At 40.2% G+C, this 14042-nt stretch overlaps 1 protein-coding gene across 2 annotated transcripts in view; it reads left to right on the forward strand.

Annotated features, from left to right (window-relative positions):
• The first annotated feature begins 9381 nt into the window (after positions 1-9381).
• Positions 9382-14042, forward strand: part of ssbp4 (single stranded DNA binding protein 4) — a 112156-nt gene continuing 107495 nt past the window's right edge. For both annotated transcript variants that reach the window (XM_042481907.1, XM_042481914.1), the window contains exon 1: positions 9382-9522. In XM_042481907.1, coding sequence (XP_042337841.1) covers positions 9467-9522 — 56 coding nt within the window. In that variant the 5' untranslated portion in view covers positions 9382-9466. The remainder of the gene's footprint in view (positions 9523-14042) is intronic.

A 14042-nucleotide genomic window follows, 5' to 3' on the forward strand; every position in this document is an offset into this window, starting at 1 on the left:
CTAGCGATTACTGTTCACGCCCCTCTTAGTTCCTTTGCTTTTGGAAAGCTGGCATGATGTCTAAAATCACACACTACAGCTGGCGTTATGTCACCATTTTTTGAATCTGTGAAAAAAAAGCAAAACCGACCTAATTTAGTGTCTTAGTTCCGGCAGTGTTGCAGGATTTCTGTGTAAAAAGGGCTTGTGTGTACGACAAAAACAGAGATTTTGCAACACAATGATGTAAGGCCAACTTTTATGGGTTGAGGGCTCAAAAATAAGAAGATAACTAACTGTTTTCTCTCACTTATTTAAAATGTCGACATGGACGATGGCTGTTTTTGCTGAGCTGTATCTAAGTCGACTTTGTCAGACAACATCACAACTATAAAATGATTTGTTCAGCCAGGCTGTCCATTTTGTTGTTTGATGACAAAAAAAAGGAGATTTAGCTGTTTTTATGTTTGATTGTGGAGAGAGGTCTCTAAAATGTCACATAAATGTTATGTGTGTTATGGTGTATGAAAAGGCTTTAAACTTATGGAAGTGTGCCTAAAACTGCACTTTGTTGATCATATTTCATCATCTCACTAGTACCTGAAACACCATGACCCCTCAACACAGCCCATTTTGTTTTTTGATGTAATGTTTTCAATCTGAACGCCTGGTTAAGGCCTCATCTCGCTATGATTCAAAGTTGGATTGATGGTAAGACGGCTTTAGCAGCTGGTAATTCTAAAGTAACGGCATACATAAGTTAAAAAGAAAAGAGGGAAAATGTAACACAGATTCCTTTCACCCATTAAGGCCTTTGTATGTCAACTGCAATATGTGGAATAGTGTTTTTAAAGTTTGCAATGACTTTGAACATTTTTACGAGGCAGCCCTGAAAGAAAGATATAGGAGATGGATTTTATTATTATTGCTTTCATGTGTGTCTGCAACCTGTATCTGCAGCGGAGGCGCACAAAAGCAACGAGTGCCAAAGCTTTCTTTCTTTCTTTGTCTCTAATTATGGGAGCGCTGAAGAGCACAGTCTTTCTTCATCACAGCAGAGGCCTGCAGTAGCCGCTGGGTGTCAGATGGATGAAGCGAAGGGTGGGGGGGTGGGAGGGTCGGGAGGGTGTTTGGGAATGGCACAGACGAACTTGGTGACCAAGTGGAATGACGCAAATCAAAACAGACATACAGACAGGAAGGCAGGCAGACAGACATAACAGCTGGTAGGTAGGCAGACAGACAGAATAGCAGACAGACAGACAGACAGACAGACATAATAACAGGCAGACAGGTTCATATTTGGGATAACAGTGTGCTCAGAGTTATGTAAGCAGGGGCTTACAGCTTCAAATGTATCAGCAGCAGTAGATGTTTATCAAGGCTGTGTTGTGCAGATGGATTTTTTATTTACTGTTGTGTACGATTTCCTACATGCTCAGTGTTTTATTTGGTCTTTGCTGAGATGTGTAGTTTTTGCAATTAAAGAGTAAATACCTTGAGCTGAGCATTATTCAGACCTAGCAACAAAACAAAACCTGTTTGTTTGTGGAAGCATGAGACCCTGGTTTCAATTCAGTGACCGAATGGCAGCCAAGAATATGTTTATGTTTAACAACGGCTGAAAGATCTATTGATTAATGTCGTGCAGCCGTTTCCTGCGTTACATCCACACTTACATGTGAGACAGGATTGGCATCAATGATTTTGTGTGCCATGTTATTGTTCTGATGGCCCAAAACTCTGAAGCTCCATTAGTCTGACAAATGTCCCATTGGACCAAAAGTCCATTGGTGTGACAACCCGTTATCCCCAAAACAAACACCCATTGGTCTTGTTTGCATCCTGTTTCTTTGAAAATACACTGTCCCTGCAGTTAGGTGCAGTTTCCCAGCAGCTTTTGAGCCACTGATCCTAAAGTTTTTACCTTTCATGATGTTTCCCTGCAGGAAGTTCTCAAGCACTGTTCGTACATTTTTCAATGACAAGTAATGCACCAAAATTTGTTCATATCCTACGTAATCATGAGGCAGTAATCTGTAATCCACAGATTTGGAAAGGCTGCGATTTGTGTGACCAGTGCAGTGACAAGAGTAAAGAATACAGAGGGAACTGGCCCCATAAGGTTGAAGGTTGGCATGGGTGGGGTTGACCTGTGTTTGAAAGCGTGTAAACTGTGAGTTATTTTAAGGTACGTCATCACCATTTTTCTAACCACAGTAACTTTGCTTTCTTTACATTCGTAACTTTACACTTTTAATGTAATTTGTGGTGCACTAACGTTGTATGGGCTGCTGGAGAAATGGGATTTCCGTCCAATGGGACATTTTTCGGACTAATGGTACTTCGTAATTTTGGCTTTCACAACAGTGGGTAGTCCAACCAGGGGTTGACGATATATCAATCATACTTGATGTATCACTGCTTGTTCCATGTGGTATGTATAAAATGACTTAATCGTGAACACCAAGTATAAATTGACACGTCATTTTTTAAGCCACCAGTATGAGACACGCTCACCATTTTGGCTTCTGGCCTGAGACCAGCCATCTGCTTCAAAATAAAATAAAAGCACCAGTGGTTCTTCTATGATTTAATTGCACCAAGACTTAATTCAAGTTTATTATAACAGTACTTTAGAAATATAAACTTTATAATGACAGTATTTAATGAAACTATACCTTAAGCCAGTATACTTTTGTAAACTTTATTGTAACTGTAGTTTACTTGATAGTTTTCTATTTCCTATGGTAGCTTAGACATTTCAAAATATTGAGAAATTTTTTGCCTAGCCCTATCTGCCACTCTTTGTTACATGTAAAGACATGAACTTTCTCCAGCCTGTTGACCCAATCAGTGACAAAGAGGGTAAGGTAGTATTTAAGTTGAATCCAGTTCTCTGTTATGCACGTAAAAGTACCATTTTTGTTCTATAAGTCAAGATGTCGAGGAGGATGAGAGGAAAAATGGACTGAGAGTGAAAGAGAAGAGAGGAGGCGGATCAAGGGGCCACTGCGAGTTGAGGCTGACTCATACGGATTGTAGGGCGGAGGTTTCACTGCTGTCTTGTGTTTGGTTGTTTTGGGGTTGTGTGTTTCTCTTTTTACTGGCCCTGGAGAAACTCCTACACACACACACACACACACACACACACACACACACACAAACGTAACCTACACACAAATACAGACTCTGGGGATTCCTCCTGAGGCAGGTGCCGAGAATTGGGCTGAGAAAGGCATCCATTCGCTCTGCGCTGAATTATTCAACCTGTGATTAATTATAATTTGGCCTCACAAAGGCAGGGGCTGGGGGAATTCCTCTGTTGGTCTGGACTGCGACTTATTGTGTTTTTCCTTCCCGTGTAGGCCGATGTTGTCGGGGCGGAGCAGAGACCCGGACCTGGATGCCTGCACGTCGAACCTGGACCCTCACTGCTGGAGCTGTTGCATAACATGAAAGTCTTTAATGGGTAAGGACTGCACTCTACAGACTGGAGGAGAGCAGCAAGAGTTTAGCACACATTTCAGGGTAAAGAGATGTGGCCAGAGATGGCTTAGTGGTTCTTGGCTTTGTAGCTACATTGCTTGCATGAGTGAAAGAAAGGCCACCCAAAAGAGAAAAAGACAGAGAGAGAAGCAGGAAAAAAACAGCACTAGCTTACCGCTTGGTTATTCCAAAAAATTGTTATGGGTTGCCAATATGTGGACACATTATATTTTCCCCTATATTTCTCATATTAATTCCCCTGTTACCCTGACCCAGTGTAAATTAATACCAGTGAAATATATGTGTCTGCAAGGCGCGGTCGGTATTACTTGAAATTGTTTTACTGTTATGACTAATATTAACGTCAAACATGCATTACTTAATCAGATGGATAAACCGTTTCTATATCACACCTCAAACATATGGCATAAGCCAGTCTGAAAAAGTATCATCTTTTTAGTCGTTCAAACAATTTATCTATGTTGTTCCCATGTTTTTGAATTATTACATTTGAGCACATTTGGTCTTTGTAAGGCAAGTAAATATGCCCCCCAAAAAGCACCACATGACGTCAAAAGGTTAATGACAATAAAATATTGTGAGCTTTTCAAAAATGTGCAGCCACCTCCTTGACTATGTTTTCTAACTAAACATGAAACGGTATAAAAATGCATCTTTCTAATGTTTTTCACATCATATAGGTTTTTGATCCTGACCACTAAGAAGTCAAAATTAGAAGTTATTATTAGTATTAGAAGTTATTAATTGAACAATTAAACTAAATTAAAAGGACAAATGATTTAACACAGTCCAATGTTATCAAACTACTCATCCGGTTATTAAATGTTTTTCCAAAGTTTATAAAAAATAACCCTAATGATGTCAACAGTAATCTCATCATAAGATAGCTTGAGACTGAGGGTACAACAATGATGTGTTTTGTTTTAAAATGCATAACTACTGGGACATTTACACCTATATTATACCTCTTTACCACCAAAATTAGCGTGTGCATGCAGATTTTCCAAACACGGTTAAACCGCCAAATTTTAGGCAATCGATTGCATTACCACTGCCAGTGAACTCACCGCTGCATCACACGATTCTGCCTTTCTGACAGCTTTTGTGTGTGTGTGTGTGCGCGTGTGTGTGTGTGTGTGTGTGCGTGCGTGCGTGTGCGTGTGTGTGTGTGTGTTGAAAGCTGGTGTGTCCATGCGACGTCACAAACAGGCTAGAGAGCAGGTAAACAGTAGCATCAGGGACAGAGGTCACTTTTCAGTGTATTTTTCTCTTTCTATTTCTCTTACTTATTCAGTCTCTCTTTCAAATTCGGCACACTCTACTTCAGCATTTTGGAACTTCTAAAATTGAGACCTTTAAAAATGCTGCTGACCCTGTTTTAGCTTGAAAACTCTGGAGTTGCGTTATAGTGTGGAAGCAGAATCGAGACTTTTGGAAACAAAAACGCTCCCTGACTGGGTTTTATCAGTCACAGTTTATCAAATCATAACATTATAGGTAGTTCTACAAACCTTTTGTGATTTTATAATTCCCTTCACCATGGCCTCTACTAATATGTTGCTGTGTTTGCTTTGTAACACCTCGTAATCTGTTTTTTTTCACCACCTTGACCACCTCATTCTCAAGTGTTACTTTCAGTAACAGTTGCACCTCGTCACCAGTCCAAGCAGATAAATATCTGCTCTTACGTTTTGCCATCTCCATAGTGCCTCCTGAAGCTAAGCAACCACCTTGAAAGTAGACAATCTGCTTTCTGTTTATGTCGGCTCATGCATGCCCAGTATATATGAATGGTCATGTAATGTGCGTTTATAGACATTAGCATGGACTGAGATTACTTCTAAATGGTGCTTAAATGATCATCTATTGCAAGATTATTTTCTTTTTAAAACAAAATTTAAATGATACCATGTAGTTGCATTATGCGAAATGTAGGACCAGGTGTTTTTGAAACACTAAAGGACTAAATTAAGACTTTTTTGGCCTCTGCTGCTTTGATTTTCATCATTCTTTTTTAAAATCTGTCTCTTGTGAGCTTCCTTACTTTATGCAAGTGCATTACAACATTTCTGGAGTGCCCCTTTAATTACAAATATAAAACACAAGATAATTGATTGCATAATTATTACCCTCTTTAACCTCCCTGTATTCTTCCTGTCTGGTTCTCGCCTTGTGTCTCTCTCTTGTAGCCAGCACAGTATCATACACTGATCTCTGTGAGCAGTAAACTAGCCTGATAAGGGAGCATGCTATATGATATTAAAAGTTAAAGATCACAAGCACGCTCTGCCCTAAGGCCTGGTTGACAAATACTGAACCATAAACGTGCCTCACTTTGAGGATCTAGTAGCTAATCATAGATGCTATTATACAGAGCTGGTCACATTCAGTGATAGGGAGCAACCAGTGTGCCACCTCCCTACAGCTGCTTTGTAATTGGAGTCGGAGGTGTAAGAGTGCCAGGGAAAGTGGGTTGCCCTTGGATCATTGGGGTGTCAGAGTTAGAATGAATAATAATAACCAATCCCCTTTTAGCTAACAATCAGCTAAAGATCTCATCAGGATTGTGGCCCTGTGCGAGACGTGAAATGTACAGTTGAAGCTTTGACTGTGGGGCGATCGCTGTCTGTGCAGAGCGGTGAGTATGACTTGGCACTGGAGACTGCTGCTTAAGCCTCCCTTGTGCTAACCAAGAACGCCCTTGGTTAACTCATCGCTTCTGGATCTGCATCCAAACTGTTCATTTTTTATTTTTAATAATTTCAAAAACAAAAGATCATGTGTCCTTTGCTGCTTAGAAAGCAGATTCAGTGAAGTAAACCTCAGAGCTGTGCGTGTGGTGGGTTGTACTCTGACCAGACTACAATAACGTTTATCCCTCAGTTTGAGTCTAATAATTGTGAATAGAAAGGTGCATAAACAGCGACCTCAGTCAGTTATTATCATCAGGCAAACACCCACCAACGTAAATAAAAATCAATAAGGGTTCCCGACAACCACCTTATTTTTATAAAAGGCCAAATGCTTATACCGGTTTGACAGCACTCGCACAAGTGATGCATATTGTAAACATTTCTCAAGTGCCTGCTCCTTTTACATTGAGCGTGGGTCAAGAGTTGGTGAGAAAATGTTTTCCTGTGAACCATGACCTGTACAGATGACCCACATCAAGGTCAGGGTCTGAGCCACGTGTGTAAAATGGGCAGCCTGATGAAGAGGTTTGAAAGGGGCAGTGAGTAGAAAACTACCTGACATTTGTCACACCCCCATCTATCCTGAGGATAGAGCTTGAGGGAGGGATATCACGGGTCATCAGGTTTGTGGTGAAAGGGTCCCAAATAGATTATCCTTGTGTAGGTGAGTGTGTGGTTGTTCTGGTCAGTATACTATATACTACTGAATCCAGTGGTATGAGAAATGTTACTAAGTACTCCTGCATTTTAAAGCGAATATAGACAAGTGTTTTGCTTTAACCTACCATGATGAAGTAAATGTTGATTGCACAATTTAATAGCAATGTAAATTGACACCATCTGTGTTTAGATTGGTTTACTATAAGCCTTGCCTTCAGTGTGCATTTCTGTCTGCCACTGGGTACAATCTCCTGGGAAAATAAAGTCTCAAATTTACGGCACAAAGGAGGTGTGTTAACCACTGTGCAACCCAGTAACTGTTGGTAGCATTGTTAGGCTCGTTATTCAAAAAACTGTAATTTTTTATTCATTACTCTTTTAAAAGTAATATTTTTACTTCACGTTTTACTCACTGTAAAAAGTAATTTGTTATACGCCACATGTCATTATGTTTAGGCAACAGCAGCCCATTGCAACCAACGCTGCAACATCAACAAATGCACTTCCTAGCCTGGATGGTTAGGATTAGAGGAAGGAGCCACATGGGTAAGTGTGGCATTTCGTGCGCACGCTATATGTTCCATCCAGCCATGCCCTTGAATGTACGAATTCAGATGAATAAAAAAAAATAGATAAAAATAGCTAACATAAAGCTAACTCATTGTCAGATGATAGCAGATGTGCTCAGAGATCGCATTTTACTCAATGCGTTCCACCTCTCCACACAGACTGTTAGGCCCATCTGCTGCTCAATCTTGATTGGTTAATACTAACCAGACTACAAACAGAAACCAGAACACTTCCAATACCCATTCTTTTTTTTTACCTTGACCTACAGACTCTACATACATATGCAGAAATAGTTTATAGAGATGAGCCTGTTGGCAACTTAAGATTTAGCGGAGCATTAAATTTAAAGTTAACCATTTAGCTGTCAGAAGTTAGCTGATCTGCTGCACTCCGCTAAGCTCACCTGCCCTGAGTATCTAGTGTGAAGTTGTGCTGATCATTCACTGACTATCCAAGTAACTTTATACGCAGCAGTTGAACCATTTTGGCATCATGTGTCCCTGAGCATCACTCTTCATAGGAGTGAACGGGTCCCAGGTTCAACCATAGACTGTATATAAAGATAGACAACATAACAGTTTCCCCAAAGTGTAACATTTTAATCTTGATCGCCCCCTGGTGTCTGTCTGCAGTATAGGTCATAAAGCCTGCCCCTCCATGTTAGTGTATTGGACATAGGCCAAACTATAAACTCAAAGTACACGCCTAATAAATTTTTCCTGAAGATGTTTTTTGTCACTTAAGGTAGTTAAGACTCCCTGTTGTTTTATTCACGTGTTTGTTTTTATGATTAATTTGGTTTCAATGAGATATTAAATGATACAATCAGGGGACATTCAACCATGATTGACAATGGTGTGCACCAATCCATGCACTCGCATTCAATGGAGCTATTGGCTATTGGTCGGACGGGTGTTTTGGTGGGAACTCCCCCACCGCGGATATCGCTACTGCAGACTCCGGCTCCGAATGACTTAACTAATGCAATATGGCAGCGCCCATACCCCGGATATTTTAGCCTTACTTTAGCAAAGTAGGGTTCAGTGGGGGTAAGTCGTCCATCTTTACATACAGTCTATGCATTCAACATTCAGTTTTCTTATCAATCAGTGGTTGTCACTGGATGTAAATTGTGATAAGCACAATCATCCTACCATAACTCTCGGGATACTGAATTGAAAAAAACCCAGACTGCAAAAATTCTTGTATGGTCAAATTAATGTGAATGTCACAGGGCAAAAATTGCATAATTTCCAGTCTTTAAGACACCACCTGCCACTGAATTGACACTGAATGTTTCCTGTGGACATATTGTACCAAGAAATAATGATTGCTTATTGACATGGTAACATTTAATGAGCTCATAAGGTGCAGTAATTATTTTTGCAATGATGTCAAAACAATACTTGTTGCAAAAAAAAAAAAAAAGAACAAAAAAGGATGGTAAATAATACCTTCCATAGCTGTGTGTGCAAACATGTTAAAAATGAGTCCTCATTGGTGAGAGTCAGAGTCCCAACATCAAATTGGAGTCGAAGTCCTGGAATGTCATTTTTGGGGGAAAAACATAACGACTACTGCCAGCCTCCCAAAATGAGCTGGCTGTAGTCCTTAAGCGCGGAGCCTATACCCGGCATGCCTTTCCCCATCTTCCCCCCTTTCTCTCCTCATGTTTCTGAGGTCAGTAAACAAGAAGTGTGTGTTTCCCTTTAAGGAGCCCCCACCGTTTGCACAGCGGAGGGAGGAGGAGCAGGCCTGCGGAACAGCGGCTGAGGAGGGAAAAAAAAAAATCCAACAGAGGACGGTTTCAAGTCCCCCCAATAGAAACTGTGCCTGATTTGTGGCCAATGTTGGAGATGTAAAAAAAAAAAAAAAAAAAAAAAAAGAAGAGAAAGAGAGGGAGGGAGAGGAGAGAGAAGGAGGAGGGAGGCGGAGGGGGAGGAGAAGGGGGGGAGGAAAAACACTAAAGGGGTAGCTATGGAGATGGAGCGTTTTCCTGGCTGCTTTCTTTGACAGGTGTTGAGTGGGGCAAAAGTCTTAAAACAGAATCCAGCATGTACGCCAAAGGTAAAGGAGCTGTCGTCCCTTCCGATAGCCAAGCGAGAGAAAAGTAAGTGAATTATGCGCTATATGTAAGACTTTACCTGCTTATCATGCAGGCGAGGGGGGCAGAGGAGGGGAGTCCAACTTTCTAAACTAGCTACTGTTATTTAAAAGGAGTGTACCGGACTAAAGTGCGCTCCTCTGCGCGCCCCCCCTCCCCTCCGACCACCTTAGAGGTGCGTCTCTTAAACTTTTTAAAAATTATTGTACCTCTTGTTTGCACTTTTTTTGCACGCTATATAAATTAATATTCTCTGTTCGTGCAAAGCTAATTCCTCATGTGCAACCTTTTTTTAAAAATTTTATTTTGGAGAGCAACAATGTATTTTTATGTTATGATTCATAACGCACGCTTCTGCAAGTACAAGTAGCGCGTTTTCATTCCGGGTGAAACATGTTTCTGTGGGGTGGATGTGCTCGTCCCTGTGCGGACACACCGCTCGGTTCTTGTTAAACTTTCCGAGATGAAGCTGCTGCATGCTCGACTTATTTTAGAAATAGAAACGCGCAGCTTACTGGGGCTGTTAGCTGTGTTTTGTTTTTTTTTATGCGTAAAGCCGGGCGCAAGCAAACCTGGCGATGAAAGGGAAAAGTTTTGTCCCATTCAGCAGTCATACAGCGGTGGTAAACTTTTTAGCATCCGCTCACACGAAGGAGAGTCATGCTGCCACGATCATTTAGCTGTTAATATCAAAGAAGCAGACTTAAATTACAAGAACAGTTGATGAATGTTATACCGCGTGTAATTCTGCAGGGTTTTTGTGGCTGGAAATATTGCAAAAAAAAAAAAAAAAAAAAAAATCACTTTTTCGTGTTAGTAAAACGTGCAATTTCATCATCCGTTCGTTGCATTTTGTGTTAAATGTTCTTTTTTTGTCACATAAAAATCACACGAGTAAAAGTTAATGGATTTGTGCTTTTATATGAACGATAACAAGCAGATATAACTTTAAAACGTCCCTAGCTCTACTCCTAATGCCTGCTCTTTATTTCGAGAATATTTCTGCATGTAGCCATTCAAAGCTCTCTTTGCATCCCAGCATTGTAAATCGGTGCAGTCTTTTATCAACATTAGCTTTTTTTTAAGCACTAAAAAAGTGTGAGGTTATAGAGGAGTGAGCAGGGATCCCTGCTGAGATGCAATTGTAATCTAAAAACACTGTCAGGTCCTGAGAGGCTGTGCTGTTCCACAGCACCTCATACATCTGTAATAGAAACAAAATTTCTTTAGAGACTCTCTTGCATTTTTTGATGCATTGCCATGTCACATTCAATTGATTAAGCTTTCTAGAGATGTGGCTCGCTTATGTGCTTAGTGTAAGCTTCCTCGAATACGACTTTGTACCACTTCTGGTGCCACGAGCGTTTAATTTCACTCTGAATTCACATCAGATTATTGGAAAATTGAGCAGCTCCGTGTGTGTTTGTGTCTGCGTTGAGGTGGAGGAGTGAATCCTAAATGAAAACAGTCCCATGTGGTTTGACGAACAGCAGGCAGAGTGACCTTTGAACCAGCATATGATGCTTTAATATTGCATACGAACCATCAGCAGACGTTAGGCTGCTTCCACACCTGTTTGTGTGCCTTGGCTTAGTTACTTTATTTACAATACATCAGAGGCAATTTGTGATTTTAGATGCTGTGTTTTTGAGACAGTTTTTAGTTGCACTTGCTTGTTCAGGGAGTGTGGATTATGTTCCATGTGTTATTGGGAGTGAAATCAGTGCAGAGGCAGCATGTATTTCAAATGATAGTGTAGGAGGAGGATTAATAATTTAACTCATAAGAAATACAAGTCTTTTGGGGGCTTGAAAATGATGAATGCTTCTGTGTTAAGGCTGCTTGTGAACACACTCGAATTTGCCTTTTTTTAGTTTGTTTATTTGCATTTATTTCATTTAACAGAAACCCCACAGTAAATATCGTATCCTTTAATGCTGTGTGTATATTTAGTTTAGCGCCTTTGTGTGTGTGTATGTGTGTGTGTGTGTATGTGTCCTGCTCGTCACAGGCCTATAGGTATTGTCCAGACATAATGGATGACGCTTGCCCTCTCCCCTCACCTGTCTTGTCACCCTAACCTGCCCCGCAGGGCCAACACATGTTTCCTTGTAAATGTGGAGCTCACAACAGCTGCCTCAATGCATCACTGAATTAGCTCATATTCATATTTACATATTCATATGGCTCTTTGCATATGCAGATACTGAAAAGAGGGCGCCCCGGATGGACTTCCGATTAAAGCAGACTCACTCATACAGTGTGACAGAGTATTACAGCTGCAGTGCCGGCTTACAGGATTGATTATCGAGCCATGTCGTTAAAGAAACTATAAATTGGTGAGGTTGCAATCAGTTTTGGTCAGCTGGTATGTTCAAAATATAAGGGAATATTAAAAATAGTGACATTTCTGTACATCAGCTCTAATTAAATTGATTAGTGCTCTTTGTGTTTCACAGAATATTTTTATTCCAGTAATGTGTAAATGTGCGCTGGTTTATGCTGAGTATGGTTTTGATTTAGACTGAGTTGCGCCATATTGCAGTGAGATTAGACACACAAACTTGTTGAAGGAAAAGTAGTGAGTGAGTCGAGACTGGAGAAAAGTGTATTTTGTCTAGAGCAGTGTTGTATATAGTTCAAAGCAATGAGACAATATGAGGTTTTGGGAAGGACAGGTGATTTAGACCATCTGGTGCCACAAGGTAGAAGTTGCAGAGCAGAATATAGCTCCTGTAAAGACTTCACTGCTGCAAGTTATTTGGGGAATGACGTGTCAGTAAATTTACACATGCGTACACAGTATTTCACACAAATTTTATTCCTGTACGCTGTTTGATTTTGTTAGCAACCTGGCATTATTAAGAGTGATGACCAGCTGCTGAAGCTTTTCGTGGGAATTAACCTCACCCTGGAAGTTTTGGAACAGCCAATGGTCATTAAATTCCTGGCAAAGTTATGAAATTAGACAAACTGTTTTCCAGGCATGGAAATGGTTTGGATTTATCAGAATGTTTAGGGAAAGTTTTGAATGTACTTTGCTTTGGCAATTTTTAAAAAATATTTTGATAAAAATGCCAAAACATGTTACTCAAAATGCATTCCTTGTATGAGGATACTAATTTTCAATCTTTTGCTGCGCTGTATGACCGTTGAAACTAAATAGACCAGACTGTCATTGCATCGCCGCCAAGGCCGCGCCCCCTTTTGTAGTAAAGAAATGCTCTGTCACATAAGGAGAGAAACTTCTCTTACACTGAGATTTTAAGCACACGAGAAGCAGAATATTCACTGTCAGTGTGATAAATCACAGAGTGATGCTGGTGAAAGTAACTGCTTAGAACAGCCAATGTTAGCTTGAGTGGGAAACAAGCATTTGTTGAACAAAAGATTAATGCAAATTTGTGAAAATTATAATCCAAACAGTCCAAATCCCACTGGCATCTGTAGGATCTGTATTGCACAATTGCTGTATTGCTCATATAGGATTAAGTCGTGGAAATGGGGTAAAGTATTAGGGAAAAGTTATGGGAAAGTTTTGATGATTAATTTGTAAAAATGTGTCTGATTTTTACACCAAAGTGTCTTTTGACTCCAAAAAAAGAGTGAGCCTTTAAAAAAAAGTTAGGGCAGCGATGATAAAGGCCTGTCACTTACTGTATGTGCTGCAATGCTGTCTGTGTTGCAGGTTCTCCAGTGTTTTTATCAGCGTCTGGTGTTGCAATTGTACCTTATTGTCTCTGGTAATGATGATTGGTTGATTTCAGCTCAGAGTTGTTCGCATGTTATGTGCAGTCTGCAACCTTCATAAGATATAAAGATATAAAGTAAATGGTGCTCCAAAGCACAACATATTCTTCTGTGTTTATAGTACTGAATGCTTCAGTTAACAGCCACCTGAACAGCATACAGTAGTTCTCAGGTTTGGTAAACAAAATGTTTCAATATACAAGCTCAAGTGTGCATTTAAGTGTGTTTGCGACACTGCACAAAGCTGTGTGTGTTTCTATTTCCTTCAAAGCCTTGAAACCAAGGCTCGAATCCAACCTGTTTGTTCAAAAAACGCAACATAAAACAGTCACATGTGTCTTTCACACTTATGTGGATTCCTCCACACAACCGGTACCTCGCCATACAAGGTGCCATCCAGCCGCCTGGTTTCGCTGTCTTGAGATCACAGGTAGCAGGCACGAGGGGAAAGTGAAGTGTTTTCTTTGCACATCCTTGAGAAACATTATTGTGATCAGACATTTTGTAAAAAGAAAACATGCAACTAACAATAATAAAGGGAAAGGGAGAACCAGTGCCCTTGTGACCAAAGAAATTAATTACTCTCCACTTGTTTTTTTTTCTCCCTGCGTTTTATTTAATTTAATTTGAACAGGGGTAATACAGCAGCTTCAATATTAATGTCACCTTATTATTTAGTAACTGGAACCCCTTTGAAATATGCACTGATGAATCCGACTTCCTAATTAAAGGTGCCATTCACAAAAATATTTAATAGGTTGATCAAACATCTCTTT

This window comes from Plectropomus leopardus, chromosome 3 (assembly GCF_008729295.1).
Source record: "Plectropomus leopardus isolate mb chromosome 3, YSFRI_Pleo_2.0, whole genome shotgun sequence".
NCBI classification, from domain to species: domain Eukaryota; kingdom Metazoa; phylum Chordata; class Actinopteri; order Perciformes; family Serranidae; genus Plectropomus; species Plectropomus leopardus.